Source organism: Protomyctophum parallelum, assembly GCF_964188405.1.
Source record: "Protomyctophum parallelum genome assembly, chromosome: 1".
Lineage (NCBI taxonomy): Eukaryota > Metazoa > Chordata > Actinopteri > Myctophiformes > Myctophidae > Protomyctophum > Protomyctophum parallelum.
Genome location: NC_139697.1, coordinates 29,323,862 through 29,337,671, shown reverse-complemented (window position 1 = coordinate 29,337,671; position 13,810 = coordinate 29,323,862). Strand labels below are relative to the sequence as shown.

The window sequence follows — 13,810 nt, the reverse complement described above, 5'->3', positions numbered from 1 at the left end:
ATAAAGCGTCAAAATAAAGACTACTCCAGTGAGAAAATAATAATAAAGTGTCACAGTTACAAGAGTCTGGTTGCCCATTCGGGCAACCACACTAACAAAGATCCCACAAGGAACTGAAAAGACAGGAGAGTATAAATACACACAGGGATAACAGGGCACAGGTGAACAAGACTAACAATGAACACAGGGATTGGCTGGGAGACTAACAGGACACAGGTGGAGAAAACTAATAATCACAGGGAGGTGAGACAAGACAGGCAATCACAACTAGGCAGAACTGGAAACACTAGGGCATCACTACATAATAAAAGTACACAAGAACAGAAAACATTAACCAAAACTAGGAACAAGGACCACTAGGTACCACGGATTGTGACACATTGGCTCATAAAACCTTAATTTTTTCACTTTTTTTTCAACCTACTATACTTTCCCATGTCCGTATAGTAATATTTTCGCGAAAACCGACTGCACGGTTCAGCCAGAACTGCTATTTTTGGTGGAAGGAGGAGGAGGAGGAAGAAAAAACTGTCAAAAACAGTCCAAGTTCAGGACTGCTTGGTCCTTTAATAATACAAGTTAAGCCATGAGTTATGAGCTTGTATTGTTTATATTGTTGGATATTCATCGTTAGGAGCCCAGTGTGCATGGTCTAATGTTACCACTAGGCCCAAATGTTTGAGGCTCCACCTGACAAGTGCAGCTAAACACCAGCATGTATACTCAAAATTGTTTCACAGGAAAATGAGAAATGTATTTAGCCTATTGATTCCATTTTTGCTGTAGTGTAGATTGTGGGGTACCAGGGTCTGCCAACTTCCATGACTACCATCACAGAAGGAGCAGTACTGCACTGATTCATATCCACAGAACTGGGACCATACTGTAACTTCACCCTGTTCTTTGCTTTAATGCCCACTAGGGGGGGTGATAGCTCTGCTAGCTGAAGCATGCGCCACCTGAGCAGTGGTGCAAGAGGTTTTCAGACTTTTTAATCTGCAGTGTTGGGCAAGTTAAGCTACATGTAGCTGACCCAACACTGCTATTTTGTAACATTTATTTTAAAGAAAAAACGAATATTGTCTTGTATTGTAATTATTGCGCGCATTCATTTGTTTCCCCATCCCCTGGATCAAAATAGTCTTATTTTAATATATAATAAGCAAGTAGCCGGTTCCCGAGCCATATGGTCCATAGGACAGGAACCTATCTCCCAGCTGTTTCCGTAGTGTGAGGCATCTTGATGTACAAGTTGATTGTACTGTAGGCCTACACTACAACCCCTGGACATAGTAGTATACACTTCCTAATACCTATAATCACAATCTGGCTCGCCCCTACCTCTTCGACCTCGTCACCTCCCACTCCCTCAGGTCTGGTGATGCCTACCTCCTTGAGGTAGCCAGAACCAAGTACCACCTGGGGCGATACCATGTAGGCCTATCACTCTGTGTGATCCCTGTTAAGGCCATTATTAATTCATACATTCTTTGACTCCATCAGTCTACACAAATTCCAACATAAAATTCCTCAATACAGCATGAAAGGTGTGTAGCCTAACGTTATTGGTCACAAACATTTCTCTTGCACTAGTCCATCTTGAAGTTTCAGGAATATTAAAAGCAATTCATTACCTGAAGTTTTTGTAGGCTATTGCTATAACGGCACCACAAGTGGGCTGTAGGCTATATTCTACTTTTCACAACCTCTAATAATTCACCTGCCAATGAGAGAGAGGGAAAGGACTTATGATCGTCCTTATAGTTCTAGAGACCATAAACACTCTTCCTATAGTTGAACTTTATAACACTATTAACACACATTGAGCGGACGCCGAGCTGTAAGTTACGTAGTACATATGGAGACTAAATCATCAGCATAAATCATATGATTAATAAGGTTATCCAACACCATGAATCCAGTTTTACACTCTGTTTAGATAAGTCGTCTATGTACAAATTGAATATGATTATTACATTATCTGCAACAGAATTCCGTCCTGGCGTGCTCCATTGGACTAGAAATGGTGTGGACATTCTCATTCCCCACCCAAATTGTATAGTTTGGTGTCAAGCAATCTGAGAACCCATCGTCAAAAAATAAGAAAAACGGCATCATCTTTTCCTTTCAATTTGACAGAGTCAACATTCTGTCTTGAGACACTATAGGGGCTCTATTTTCGTCCATAGCCCTTATCCCTAAACGTTTTTGCCTTTTTTACTATTTTGAAAAACATTTTTGAATAGTTCTAAAAGGTGATCTACAAGCTCACAATGTGTCGTCGTAGATCAGCTAGTTGAACAATTTTGTCTTTAACTGTGTCTTTAACTGCACTGCAGTGTGCATGGCTGCGCTATCACGATGGTCGATTTATTCATTTTTCATTTATTTTGTTAATATCACAATTTTAGGACACCATTGAAAATAACAGACAAATAAAAGATCTACAAGCTCACAACACATTGCACTGCAATGCATTGAGCTTGTAGATAGGCTATTTTTTCCAGTGTGTAACATCACCACACAACTAAGTATGAAATGTGGACAACTCAAAGGCATGCTCTAAACCTAATCTTCAATGTCTATGACCCTAGACCCTAACCTGTATATGTTTTACTAATTGTAGTCCTAACATTAGAAATAATTTAAATTTAAATCATCCATTGCTCTTGTGAGGACCAGGAAAACGGTCCTCACATATATTTCTCCAAATATAATACACTTATGGGGACATTTGACCCTTACAAGTATAATAATACTATTAACTGGATTGTTTTCATGAGCTGTCCCATCATCTTAACAGCCACCAGCCAGGTATGATGGGAAGGGATCTTGTGCAGCTGAAACTCTACCCGTAATGATTAAAGAAACCCTGACAATTGATTACCTCACACACCCACAGTGCTGGGACACAAACTGACAGCATCAATGACAGCTCATAGCTTCGGGTGACGGGTATCACTGGGTGGTTAAATACATGCACCTTAGGCTGTGCCAATGCCAGGGTGGCTGACACCTCAACAGTTGGCCTATAACCCACCTCATGCACCACATGGATGTTTTAGACCCACCTGGGGTGGTGGGTCATTATAGTTATTATAGTTTTACATTTTACCGCCCACCAGGAGTGCAACATGCAATCACATGATAAGTAGCCATCGCTACACTTCTTGTTCATGGATTCTCATTAGCCTACAAATCTTGTTCGATTTAGTTCCAAATAGTTCAAAGCAGGTTTACTAGTTTTAAAGCTTTGCTTTAGTTTGTATATTCTCTCTTTTTTTCAGGGTTGAGATTCAAAAATAAAACAATAATAATCTATTCAGATAAAACTGGCACAACTAAATCCATCCAAATACTAGGTTTATGTATGAAAATGAATTACAAGACAAGAAAGACAAAAACTTTTTGTTCTAGTCAATTTTGCACAGAACAATTGTGTCAATTAGTTATTTTCATCTTTCTCTCTTTTCTGTAAACTAAAATGTTTACATTAGTCTTAGTTATAAGCTCCCCACCAACACATGGCAGTACACTTCTATCCGCCTGTGAACATTGACCTCGCGGCCTGCGGATATACAGTACCTGTAGGTCCTCCTCACCTAGAGTCAGATCCACAGGTTCATGAGATGAGGCGGGTAGAAGTGGGTGGGTTTGTGGCCGTGTCGATTTTGACAGTTTGATTTTTAGTTTTAGTCAGTCTCTTGAATAGTTTTCATTTAGTTGTCCCAAATCGACTAAATCTAGTTGATTTTAACTAAAATGTATTTTGGCGGCCCTCGATGCCGTTGTAATGACGGATGCATGCAACTTGAGCCAAATTCCAATACCCCAAATCTCAGCCACTCCAGCATGGTGGTGTTACAGTGTAATTAGTGACCTGCTGAAATATGTGACAATTGTGTAGATATCACATGTCCGTGTACGAATGTAAATTGTTAGTAGAACTTCACCTAGCGGTATTTAGGCCACATATTTAAAGACACAGTTTTTATTTTTGATGAAATTGTCAATTATATTTAGTCTTAGTTTTATACATCATAGACATAGCTTAGTTTCCATTTAGTTTTCGTCAGTGAAAAAACGTAGACGACGAGCCTTTTTTGTCATTGGTCTACGAAATCAACACTGGTTTGTGGTAGCCTGGGCAGCATTCCTTTTTGGGTTTATGATCCGGTCAGGAGCGGATGATATCGCTACGTTATGTTGTAGTCATTGTTTTGTAGTCATCATGCAGGAACCATCAATCTGGAACTTCCTTTTCCCTCAATAAAAGCTGCAGGCTGCGAGAGCTTTTATTGTTATTCTTCCGGTTTGAGGGAAAGGAAGTTCCAGATGATGGTTCCTGCCTGTTGAGTACAAAACAATGACTACAACATGACGTAACGATATCACCCATTCCAGACCGGTTCACACAGCAATTTTGTAACACAGACCAGGCTTTCCTCCGAGGTGGAAAGCCTGAGGTTCGTGGTAGTTCTAAAACGTCCATGTGGTGCATGCATGGCGTTGGCAGTCCGAATTTGGCATAACACCAGCTTAGCGGGGCTTGATAAAGCTAGTAGCTAGTAGGTTAGGTGGCGTGAATTGCCTAACAAGATAAGCAGACTATAGTAATTGCCCGACTTTATGTATAGCAATAAAGCTAGCCCCAAAGGTTTTAGTTGTATTATTCCACCCCTTATATCATGTGGGTCATTACATCATCAATCATCATCATACTGTACTTAGAAACAACACATGCAATTTCCCAGAATTGCAAATTTTCTAGCTTAGTATGTCATGCAGTGTATGACGAGTGGAAAAAGGAAGACAATAATCTGAAGTCAAAGAAATACAAGTTTATTTAAGTGTAAACAAAAAAACTGCATAGGAAATGTTTAAAGTCCACAGAAGACAGAGAGAGCAGCAGGTGGCCAATATATTATCGTCTCCTTTGCCTTATTTAGACTGAAGACCTGACATCTGCACTTCCACTCAGCGCAATTTGTGTGTATGTGCGTGTGAGCGGAGGAAGATGTTGTGGCAACACCAACCCCCCCCCCCACACACACACATAAACCACACACACTCACCCAGTTTGTTAGAGACTAAGAAACACACACCCACACACACACACACTGGTAGCGTGGATGTGGAAGTGCCAGCAGCAGCCATCTAAACTCAGCCGGCCACACTGGCCCACCCTGCATCTTTGGACTGTGGGGGGAAGGGGGGGTACATTCAGTGGATTTCTGCTCGACAACAAACACAGATGCAGCGCACAAACACACGCACACACACTCACAACATAACCTGCTGCCGTGAGAACTCGAGGACAGAACAAGGACAAAAATGGGCTGGCCGTTTACCCTCTGGCCAAAGACTTCACACATCTGTCAATGTTTAAAGCTGCAAAATGTGAACACGCTATCAGAAGGTTCACTGAATTCACCGAATATCAAAAAAATATATATTATCACTGGTGCAAAATATTTGGCACCGACAACAATGAGTTCGGCAAACATTAATTCTGTTAAGTCTCTCTGTGACCTCAGTTCTGAATCATATCGCTACGGGCAGTTGGTTGTAGTGAGTATCAACAAGATCCCAGTCGACCCTTTTCTTCAAAAATACATTCTAAAAAGGCCAATGAGCGTCAAGTGGTGTGGAGTTTGTACTTTTTTTTTTTTTTTTTAACTAGTTAGCGAGAAGAAAAAAAAAGTAATCTGGGAAAAGTAAATGAAAACATTATTTTCCTTTTTTAGATTAAGAAATAATGTGTTTTATCATATACAAATGGACACAGAAAATAATCCGACTACTGAGTACTAAGAGGTAATAACAAAACAAAATCACTACATCATCACTACGGGACAAGTTTCACTGAGACACCTGCAGGGCAGGGCCACGAGAACTACCTGAGTTAATTTTTTCCTTTCTAAATGTTCAAACTTTTTTTTTCATTTTTTCTCTCGTTTAGGAGTATACAATCTTTAAAAAGAGGTCTATGACCGTGTACACGTCATCTGGTGCAGTTTTGCTTTTTTTCCTCTTAAAGCCAGAGGCCAGAAATAAAATGGTGGACAAAACCACAGGGGCCCCAATAATAACCCACCCAACAGGAGTGAAGCCAACCAATCACATGCTAAGCAGCCATCACTGCACTTCCTGGATTCTGAACTAGGCGGGGGGGAAAAAGACCAGGCTGACTTGCTAAATTTGTGCGGGAGCAACCTAGCTTCTTCTCACATAACAGTGAAAGAGGCCGTCTTATTTACTCTTTCTCACTGGAAATGGCATCTGGTGGGTTGTGACAGGAACCAGTGCATTTACATGTACAGCTCCCAGCAATTAAGAAAGAGTCTTGCCCACAACAGGTCAAAATATGATACTATGGCAGTGGTTCTCAAAATGGGGTCCAGGGACCCTGGCTTAGAGTTCCTTGAGGGGGTTCCAAATGGAGCCTTACAGGTCTGTAACTCATACAACTGGACCAAAAGGGACCATTACGGGTCCCTTTGGTTCCATTTTGTACACCGAGTTATGGGGGTCTGAGAACCGCTGTACTCTGGTAAATCCATAATAATCATTATTAGAAGGAACAATAGAAAACCAAGCACTAATGGAAAGGGAGAACACAAGCCATCTATTACATCTGCATTTATCACTTTTAAAAGTCTACTGCCCAAATCCAATCTCAGGAGTCAAGGCGTGGCTGGCTGAACAGGGGTTGTGCTCTGCAGAGCCTCTAGAGAAGAAGAAAATACAATCGCAAAGGTCAAAGATTAATTCCGTTCAACGCAATCTTAACGCACACATACACATCTTTGGGTATATATTTTTGATAAACCATCCCAAGATTCAGCTACCCACCCCGTCTGAGTTTTCAACACCTATCTGAGAGACGTCAGTATAATACAAGGACTTTTTAAAGCATGCAACAATGTAAAACAGAAAGGTTTTAAAATACATATCTTTTCCTCTTTAAGAGTGAAGACCTAAGGATCTTAAAGATAGAATTCTGCAACTTTTAATTAAAAAAAAAAGAAGAAAAAAAAAGAAAATATTGTTTTGATGCAGACATGACTGAACATTAGAGTAATACTGAAACACAGAAGCAGACAGTACTGGTGAAGCCAGGTGATGGGTTCAAAACAGCAGGGCCTATGGACTCAAACTGGCTTGCCTTTAATGTGCTAACCTCTCCACTTTATAACGCATTGTAAAAACAGGCTTATTGTCACGCAATAGTCGTTGCAATTACTCAAAACCACAGCTTGCATTGTCAAAAAAGTATTGAGTTTAGACTTGCCCCGAGGTTAAGTTTGCCAATCCTCTACAAGCAACACTGTAAATCTGTAAAGCCATGCTGTCACTGTGGAATAATGAGGGAATTGTGCTGAATTAAGAGGTAATTCTTGTGCATTCAAAGGCGGACTGGTGAAGTTATCAACTCTTTTAAAAAAAAGAAAAAAAAAGAAAAGGGGGAAAAAAAGAGGCCACTCCCTCTTCTTCCCCTCCCTTGCACAGTAACAAAGTACAAGTGGAATCCACATGTTCATCATTATGAGGTAAAGCAGTGGTTCTCAAAGTGGGATCTGGGGACCCCTTGGGAGAGTTCCAGGGGGTCCCCAGACAAATTGTAGATAGTTAAGAACCATACCATTAAAAAGGTCTGCATGTGGAACCTTACCAAATAGACCCCTCGTGGATCCATTTGGTTCCACGTGTACAGTCTCAGAGTTATGGGAGTCCGTCGTGGCCTAATGCATAACAAACTGGGGTGTGGGTCCTTGAAATTAAAAAAGGTTGAGAACCACTGAGGTAAAGAATAATGAGGCCCAGCCCTCCTAAGTGCATCCAATCAGAGACGTATGGACACATTCTCTGATTTGCTTAACACTTATATCTATGATATAATGGTCCAATGACATTTGTCATCTACTAACAGTGTGGTCCAAGTGCCAACCCGGTTTGGCACAGAACTCTGAGATATCTTTATTTTTTTTGGCACGATGCTCACCTCTGCAATATTTGGTTTCTTTGATGATAAAAAAGGCATAGTTTACCATGTAAGTTACAGATTCGTCCAACGCAATCTTTCTCAGGGAGCGAGGACCATAACACATCTTTGATTTTTAAACTGAACCACCATGAATGAGATCTTTGGTCCAATGTATGGGAGGTTGTAGTTGACTGTTAAGGTTCGCAAGGAACGAGGTAAAGTTGTAATTCATAAATATAGGCATAACATAGGCATACAGAATGAGGTATATGAGTGTTACAACGAAGTATTCAAAGGTTAAAATGTACAGTCGGTATGCATGACATACATGAGGTATTTGACTGTTGAGGTATATGAGTAAGTGAGGTAAGATAGTCGAGATATGAGGATGCAGATCCTGATCATGTGCGGACTAGCCCTCTCCTTTGAGGGGAGTCAGTCGGCGAGTCAGAGTAGGTCCCATGATTCTTTGCTATGCTAAGCTGAGCGGGCTAACAAAAAATAATTGTGTAGTGCTTATGGTGGGACACATGTTCAGTTAAGAGGGGCATTTGAAACCCCACTAGATGTCCACCACAAGAGGTGGAGGATAAAGTAAGCATCCATTGCTTTCAATGACAATTAAATTGGGATGCAAAGGTTCGTCTGCGATGCTTTTTGGAGTCTTAATGGCAGTCTAATATTGTTAAACATAGAGAACGAAAGTGAATAGCCGAAACATTTGGGGTTTGGATGAAAAATGGGGATTCACTTTGGTGCTGTGAGACGAGGTCTTTTCTTCTATGTAACCATCTATGCAGACATACAACAAAAAGGGGTCTTCCTTCAAAGGAACATAAAACTATTTAGCTTTACATTCAACCTTGTTTCAACAAGATGCGAAAGGACTTGTGCACATCTTTTATGACCCCAGCTTTCTTTTAAATGTCTCCTTGGCTTGTTTTAAGCCTAGCATTGACAGTGTCGTCAGCTTTGGGGAGCTTTACCACTTCCCAACATCAATGATTATTCAACAAAATATATTTATGAGGAATTATTTGGTTGACTTCACTAGGCTCGTCTATAGACCTCCATCTTTAGAGGACTGGTCTACTAGCTCATAATCTGGAGATCTCTCTGGAGCCTCAATAAATAGGGCAGGGCTTTGTGATCATGCCTCTAACAGATTGGATTACATCTTAGGCCCCAGGAGCCAATCGGAGTGGCTTTCAGCCAAAGTCAAGATCCAGAGAATTGTTCACATCGACCTCTGTCGGTGTCAATCATCTCCTCTGAATGGCCAGGTGTCTACATTTCAAGGCTTCTGTTGCAGAGCCCACTGCCTCGTCAACGAGTAAATTAAACATGATTAAATCTCTAACTTAAGATCACTAGATAGATCCACAAAAAAAATCCTTTGGTGGGTCCTCCCTTTTGGAGGAGACAAAGCTCTCCTTGCATATAGATCTTTGTATCTTCTGTTGTTAACACAAACTGGATAGTAATGACCCAGCTTGTTTTACTTGATACATTAACATTAGTTGTAATTAATGCTGCTTCATAGGGCAGTGCACTGGGGAGACATGTTCTTTTCAGTATATGTACTGTAACAGGGCGTATTTTAGGACTTATCTCAGGGATCATTCATGGGCTAATTTGAAGGATTATTTTAGGGATCATTTGAAGATGATCGCTGGGATTGTTTCCCTAATTAACTCCATCAGCAAAGAAATTCCTCTCGCAAAGTCCGTATCCAGTATCCACTATGATCAATTAGCTAGTAAAGCTAGAACGAGGTGCTGAAAAATACGCATTTCAATTAATCAGTCTCTTAACGTGACCTGAGCTAATTCTGATTCTATTAAATTTGGCAGCACTTCAAGAACTCCACGTGGGCTCTCCTGACAGTATGCACCACACGGAGCCCTAAAGAGACCAGGCCCCATGCACAAAAAAAGAAGAAGATCGAACAAACTAGCCTAAAACATGAAATGACAACACTAGCGTCCTCTCCAGCAAAACCCTTCTAATTAGAACGAATCATGCAGCCTCTACAGCGGTCTGAGTGTTGTCTCAGCAACATTCAGGAGGTTTGTTTACCTCATATTCTGACAGCACAGCAAGAATTCCATTGATCCTGTGCAAATATTAACTGAAGAGTCTATTCGTTTTGTCTCTCTTAAATATCAAAGTTTTGAGGTAGACTTTTTTTTGTTTTTTTTCTTCTTCTTTGTAAAACTTCACGGACTAAACCTCTGCTCGGTGACTATGAGTACATTCATAAAGAGCTAAATGAGGTAGGTATGGAGCAGAGGGTACAAGATATCGAGAAAAGTGAGAAATTCCCTGAGATGATGAACGCAAGGAGAGCTTAGAGAGAGAGTAGAGCAGCAGAGACTGGAGGGGAAAATGGCTCTTTGTCAACTGATTATTGATTTGTAGTGGTCCCTTATATGTCACACCTACCACAGATATCTGATTTGATCAACATAAATGTAAAAATAATGATTTTTCCCTCTTCATTTCTACCTGCCCTGAATCCTCCCTTTAAACTCTCCGCCCGTTCTGTCTATTGATTCATTCTCTCTCCTCCAATTCCTTTCCCCCTGCTTTAAAAAAAAATGCAAAAAGGCAAATGGAGCGAGAGAACGTAGACAAAGTAGAGATAAAAGATAAACTCTTTTAGAACTTAAGGATGCGATTATTTCCAAAGTCGACAACCACGATGACACCATCGGGCGTCACGGCCACGCCAGAGGGGCGGTCCATCTGTCCAAAGCCGCTCCCCTGCGTGCCAAACTTGCATAAGAAGTTTCCGTTTGGCTCGAACACCTGGACGCGGTGGTTGCGGGAGTCGGCCACGATGATGCGGTTCTCCTGGTCCACCGCGACGCCCTGGGGCCGCAGGAACTGCCCGTTCCCGGTGCCCTCGGAGCCCAGGAAGCGCGCCGACTGGCAGTCGGGCCGGATCACCAGGAGCCGGTGGTTGTTGAAGTCGGTGACCACCAGGTGGTCCTCGTGGTTGAAGGCCACACCCCTGGGAGAGTCAAAGTGTTTCCACAGAGCCCCCTCGAAGCCGTATTTGTTGAGGAAACTGCCGTCTGGGGCAAAAAGCTGCACGCGGTGGTTTCTGGTATCCGACACGAGGATCTTACCCTCGGAGTTGACGGCCACATCCCAGGGGTAGTTGAACTGACCGTTTTTGGTGCCCTTCTCCCCGAATTTGAGCAAGAACTGCCCCTCAAAAGTAAACACCTGTCAAACAGAACACATGCCTTAGAGCCCAGTATATTGTCTGGATGAAATAATTATTGTAACTAATGGATTAGACCTACTACTAAGCTAGATAGTAGCTAATGATAAACCCTTTTCATTCGACTCTGGTAAATCAAAGAGAGGAACACAACATAAGGAAAACATTTTTAAATCGTGTACATTGTTTGTAGCACGCGTTTGTGTTTGTAGCACGGAATGTGATGATCTGATTGGCTGATGTATGACGTATGTAAGAGAGCCCCTCACTTCACACAAGTGTAATTTGGTTGTGTGTTTGTTTGTCTATCTGGAGCTAGTCAGAGAAATACATACAAGCCATGCCATTATTAGACCCCGTCTTGTGATTTTCAAACAATTTATGAACACATCATCATCTTGTTCTCATTAGCATTGAGCGGATCTCAATGAATATGCACAACACAACGGCGTTTGAGAAAACAAAAGTCACACCATACTGTATGTATACAGTACCTGCACACGGTGATTGTCCTTGTCCGTCACAATGATGCGTCTCTGACTGTCACACGCGACCCCAGCTGGACGATCAAACTGACCTGGCCGAGAACCCAGAGAGCCAAACTTATGATGGAATGCACCGCAGGGCTTGAAGATCTGGTGAGAGAATGGGTTGAGTTCAGAATAAATAAAACCCAAAGTGCAGTCAGTTTACTCTATGCCAGATGATTAGTTTCAATAGATTTATCTGGGGAGGGGGGGGACCCCCTGGAGCCCTCTCAAGGACCCAACATTGCGAACCACTGATCAATATGCTAACAGCCATCTAATCTAGAGCATACTAGAGCCATAGAGTAAGACAGAGTTACGTCTTTGAGGGGGCAGAAAACAGTAACGTGGTTCATGTAACTCATTTGTCACTGTAAACTTCCGGTTCAGGAAGTTTGTCACTAGTCACAAACAGAAGTCTATGCAGAAGAACCGCCATTGGACTGGCCCCATGAAGTGAACGGAGTCTTACTCTATGGCTCTGGACAGAGATGGCACACCACACAGACGACAGCACTCGTACCTGCACGCGGTTGTTGCTGCGGTCGGCCACCACCACGTAGCCCTCCTTGTCCACGCCGATGCCCCAGGGACGGCACAGCTGCCCGTCGCCCTCGCCCTCGCACCCGAAGGCCGACACCTGCGAGCCCAGCGCGCCGTAGCTCCGGCCAGACTTCACGGTCACCTTGAACGGGCTGCCCAGGATGTGCTGGTTGCACATGAGCACCGACACCAGGTGCTCGCCCTCGCTCTTGGGCAGGTAGCTGACCGTGTACGAGCCGTTCTGGTGGTCCGTCACGTCCGCTGCCGCCAGGTTGCCGTCCGAGGCCGACATGAAGACGGCGGAGACTGCGTCGCCGCCCGACAGCCGCGGCTCGCCGTCGTGGTCGTAGCCGATCACGGTGAAGGAGGCGGGCTTCCCGCGGAGCGCCGTCTTCAGGCCCTCGCCGTGGGCCTTGGTGACGGGGGCGAAGGCTCCGCTGCTGATCAGGCCCATGGACTGGAGAGCGATGTAGAGAGCCTGTGGGGACCACACATAATGAGACCTCCTACCACGACTGGCGAGCACGAATCATTTCTGCTCTTAAATATTACATATCGTTGCTGTCGCGAGGAACCACCTAACTCCATTTTTGAGGTTTTTGATTGATCTACGTCTGTGATTTGTTTAGACAATATTGAACCAATGAAAAGTAGTAAAAAAGCACTTTGGAGAAAACCTCTTAACATCAAACTGTCTGCTACAGCAACTAACTCCACCACCTCTCCCCCTCTCATGCAAGTAATAGACAATATATAAAGTCTGCTTTGTTTTCAAAATAAAAGGTTTCTCCATTTCCTGAAAAATGAAACAGTTTGGAGTTAGACCGTCTGGTTTCTTCCCGACAGCAGAGATATACATTTCTCAACACGGGATATTCTACAGGATATTCTGTTGCAGCAACTGTGTAACCTAAGTGAGTAGATTTAGACATACTACTTTTTTCTCACGTGCCGGCCCACCAGAAATGAAACCTCTGACCTATTTCTGGGGCTTGACACATTGTGTAACCACCACCACCCCGGCGGTGTGATACTCTTAATTGCACAGCTGGGAGTGCAGTGTTGATTTCGTCGACTAAAACTGCCTTTTTTCAGGGACAAAAACGAAATGAAAAACTAAGCTACGATATACTGACAATTTCTTCAACAAACTAGACTAAAATGTTAGGGAGGAGACTAGTGGAGAAGAGATTGAGTAAAACTAATTTTATTGAATTTTATGTTTGGTTACATGCTGAAAATAGCAGCGCGACACGTTGTGAGCTTGTAGATCGTTACGACATCATCAAGGGCCGCCAAAATACATTCTAGTCGACTAAATCAACTGTAGATTAAGTTTACTAAAATCATATGATATTTAGTCGACTAAAACCCAAACTAAAATTAAAACATTACATGTGACTAAAATAGGACTAAAACTACGTTTTATTCAAAAGACTATGGACTAAACGGCAATCCAAGTTTTGCCGTCAAATTCAACGCGGATGGAGTGGAGGAGTTATTCTAGTACCATTTTGGGGC

At 42.5% G+C, this 13,810-nt stretch overlaps 1 protein-coding gene across 1 annotated transcript in view; it reads right to left on the bottom strand.

The window, feature by feature from the left end:
• Positions 1-7,595: 7,595 nt before the first annotated feature.
• Positions 7,596-13,810, bottom strand: part of trim71 (tripartite motif containing 71, E3 ubiquitin protein ligase) — a 39,193-nt gene continuing 32,978 nt past the window's right edge. Inside the window, exons 5-7 of the mRNA XM_083768306.1 lie at positions 12,270-12,767; positions 11,714-11,854; positions 7,596-11,221 (exon numbers count right to left, since the gene is read on the bottom strand). Coding sequence (XP_083624432.1) covers positions 10,649-11,221; positions 11,714-11,854; positions 12,270-12,767 — 1,212 coding nt within the window. The 3' untranslated portion in view covers positions 7,596-10,648. The remainder of the gene's footprint in view (positions 11,222-11,713; positions 11,855-12,269; positions 12,768-13,810) is intronic.